Source organism: Ovis aries, chromosome 15 (assembly GCF_016772045.2).
Source record: "Ovis aries strain OAR_USU_Benz2616 breed Rambouillet chromosome 15, ARS-UI_Ramb_v3.0, whole genome shotgun sequence".
Classification (NCBI taxonomy): Eukaryota; Metazoa; Chordata; class Mammalia; order Artiodactyla; family Bovidae; genus Ovis; species Ovis aries.
In genome coordinates this window covers 80,361,836-80,365,655 of record NC_056068.1, presented here as the reverse complement: position 1 = coordinate 80,365,655, position 3,820 = coordinate 80,361,836, and the positions used below count along the sequence as shown (strand labels likewise).

Below are 3,820 nucleotides of genomic sequence, written 5' to 3'. Positions count from 1 at the left end.
AAGCTACTGAGCAAGCACTCATGGAAAGACCTACAACAGATGGCAGGCTGATTGAGTGGGTTGCAAATTCTTTTTGTTTGTCACATGTTGACTTGCCGCTGAAGGGACAGATAGCCAAACGGTGCAACGGCACTTCTTTAAAAACCAGAAAGTTGTTGGTACATCATGAAAGTACCAAGATCCTTACTGCGTTTTCACGATCATTTCCCCACAATCTCACCCTTTCACTACTTGCTTATCTAGAAAACAAATCTGTCAATGCAGTGATTAAATGTACAGGCACTGGAATCGATTAGCCTTGAGTTTGTATGCTGGATAGCTCATACTATTTGTAAAATTTTAAGAAGTCACATTTTAACTGTAAATTAGATTGTGTGTGTGTGAGTGTGTGTATGTCCATGTAGTCTGTATCTCTCTGCTAATGCCTGTTTATGTGTCATCTATTATCAGTATTGTCTGTTATGTGTATATCTATCCCTCCATCTATGAAACAAACTACACGTAAGTAGCAAATTTAAGCTGTCCACTAACTTCGGGAGATCTGTTCGTCATCACAGAACACAGCGGTTTATGTGTGTGTAGATATAGAGATCTACGTCTATATGTATACATCTTATTCTACTGTGTGAGTGAGGTTTTGACAAACACAAATAATTTAAGGGGCAGACACATAAAATAATGTGTTTCAGGGCTGAAAGGAAGATGGTAGAGAATGGTGGTTACCAAGAATGGGTTCCTTTCTCCAATCTCCTTTTTGAATACGAAGATTTCTGTTTGCTCATAAACAGATATACAGGTTAGTATCACCCTCAAAACTATGACTTTTCACCCCTCCACACCTCAGTATCTATTTTCCAGCTAACTGTTGTTAGGAATGACAGCAAGATTGAGTCTAAGATAGGAGAGCACACTCAACACAAGCTAAACTGTGGATCTCAAGAAAGACATTAACAAAAAGAGGCTCTGAAGATGCCTGAGTTCTCATCTAGCATGATTGACCCAGCCAAGAGGACAGACTGAGAAATACAGGGTGAAGCAAAGCATGCGAGTGGACAGCATGTAGGAGAGGGCACATTAAAGACTACGGTCATCGGACTTCAAGCCCACCCGTCTGCGTCCGTCACCTGAATTTCCTAAACCGACCTAGAGACCCGCTGACCTACGCTAATATGATATTACGGCTAGCACTCATCAGAACTGTGTTTCAGATCCACATCGTGCTGTTTCATGGATCATTTCTTTTCACTTTTACAATGATCATTTAAGGTGGGTCTCAACACCACCTTCATTTTCTGACAGATAAAATGAGATGCAGGGAGAAGCTAGGACCAGCGTCTCCTGGGTAGTAAATGGTAGGCCTGCTCTGTCTAACACATGTTTTCTCAGAGTAAATCTTCCCTGCCCAGTGCTTTATCTTCTCTTCAGACCTGGCTTTGTTTGCTATGCATGTAACTCTAATGCTGCATTTAGCCCACATCTAAATGGGCTTATCTGCTGTGCATTTATTTATGTGTAAATCAACCATACTCCTCTATGTGTTAAATTCAGAATTGTAAAGATAACTAAATGTAAACTGAATGAAGGGAAAATCAATTCAAATTTTTTAACGGCCTTTAGGTTGAGAACCACTCAGGGTCTAAAGCGTGGCTTCATTCATCAATAGCATAACATCTGCATAAACTTGAGTAAATTATTCCATCTCTTTGTTGTCAACTTGCCACATATACCAATGAGAAAAATAACTAATCAATCATAGAACTGATAAGAGATTTAAAAGAATATGTACATATAAAGCATCGAATAAGTGAGCACTATAGAAGTATAAACTATTAGAAGACTCAAAATAACTGATTTAGGAGTTGGATTCACTGTCTGCATATGAACTTAGAAAACTTCAGTTCTAGCGGCAACCCAGTTTACTCGTATATAGAAACAAGAACTTGAGAAGGTGATCCTTGAAGACCCTCCCTCTTCAAATGTCTGCTACTGTATAAATAAGATATCACTACACTGCGCTGTCATGCCTATGTTACCAAAATGGTAAACGCTGATGAAAAACTGATTGTTCTAATAAAACAATACATGTGCGTTTCAGCTTCCGTGCAACTGCTTTTTGTTCATCCATGTGTTATTTCTCTTTGCCACAGAGCATCTTGCGACTCTCAAATCACTTTCATGGAAAATAATACAGAGGGAGCTGGCTTCATCCTGCTCGGACTCACAGATGACCCACAGCTGCAGGTCCCTCTATTCATAACCTTCACCTTCGTTTACCTCCTCACTCTGACTGGGAACCTGGGGATGACCACGTTGATCCTGCTGGACTCCCGTCTCCACATCCCTATGTACTTTTTCCTCAGTAACCTGTCTCTCGTGGACTCCTGTTACTCCTCCACCATCACCCCAAAGGTGATGGCTGGGCTCCTTATAGGAGACAAGACCATCTCCTACCATGCGTGTGCCACTCAGATGTTCTTTTTTGTAGCCTTTGCCACTGTGGAAAATTACCTGTTGGCCTCAATGACTTATGACCGCTACGCAGCAGTGTGCAAACTCCTACATTACACCACCACCTTGACCACAGGTGTGTGTGCACGTCTGGCCACAGGCTCTTGCATCTTTGGTATTTTGACTGCTGCTATTGATGTTGGGGACACATTCTATCTCTCTTTTTGTACGTCCAATGTCGTCCATCACTTTTTCTGTGATATTCCAGCAGTCATGTCTCTGACTTGTTCAGATAAAGACATTAATGAGCTGATTGTTTTTCTTATTTCAGGCTTTAATATCTTCTTTGCACTTCTTGTTAGTCTGATTTCCTACTTGCTCATATTTATCACCATTTTGAAGTTGCAGTCAGGTAAAGGATACCAGAAGGCTTTATCCACCTGCGAGTCCCACCTTGTTGCAGTCTCCATATTTTACGGGACCGTCATCTTCATGTACTTACAGCCCAGTTCCAGCCACTCCATGGACACAGACAAAATTGCATCTGTGTTCTATACGATGCTCATCCCCATGCTGAACCCCGTGGTCTATAGCCTAAGGAACAGAGAAGTCAAGAGTGCATTCAAGAAGGTTATTGAGAAGGCAAAGTATTCTCTAGGTTTAACCTTTTAATGGAGTGAAATGCACAGAAGTTATTTCATCTTTCTTAGACCTACTGTATCTCATAACTCAATGTTCACAGCCATGTAGGGACTCGAACATAAAATTTAGTCAAATATTGTTTATTTCTTTAGTTTTGGAACAGGTCCAAGCATTCAAAATTCAGAAATACGATAATCATTTTGAATGTGAAGTCAAGTGGGCCTTAGAAAGCATCACTACAAACAAAGCTAGTGGAGGTGATGGAATTCCAGTGGAGCTATTTCAAATCCTGAAAGATGATGCTGTGAAACTGCTGCACTCAATATGCCAGCAAATTTGGAAAACTCGGCAGTGGCCACAGGACTGGAAAAGATCAGTTTTCATTCCAATCCCAAAGAAAGGCAATGCCAAAGAATGCTCAAACTACCGCACAATTGCACTCATCTCACATGCTAGTAAAGTAATGCTCAAAATTCTCCAAGCCAGGCTTCAGCAATACATGAACTGTCAACTTCCTGATGTTCAAGCTGGTTTTAGAAAAGGCAGAGGAACCAAAGATCAAATTGCCAACATCCGCTGGATCATCGAAAAAGCGAGAGAGTTCCAGAAAAACATCTGCTTCTGCTTTACTGACTATGCCAAAGCCTTTGACTGTGTGGATCACAATAAACTGTGGAAAATTCTGAAAGAGATGGGAATACCAGACCACCTGACCTGCTTCTTGAGAAAC

At 41.0% G+C, this 3,820-nt stretch overlaps 1 protein-coding gene across 1 annotated transcript; it reads left to right on the top strand.

The window, feature by feature from the left end:
- The first annotated feature begins 2,172 nt into the window (after window positions 1–2,172).
- LOC101105687 (olfactory receptor 5B3-like) lies at window positions 2,173–3,120 on the top strand. The gene has a single exon (XM_004016819.3). It carries the CDS (start codon window positions 2,176–2,178, stop codon window positions 3,118–3,120), a length of 945 nt encoding a protein of 314 aa, XP_004016868.2. The 5' UTR covers window positions 2,173–2,175.
- The last annotated feature ends 700 nt before the right edge of the window (window positions 3,121–3,820 follow it).

Excerpts from the sequence above, each read along its gene's own strand:
- LOC101105687 (XM_004016819.3), top strand. The coding sequence starts at position 2,176 with ATGGAAAATAATACAGAGGGAGCTGGCTTCATCCTGCTCGGACTCACA.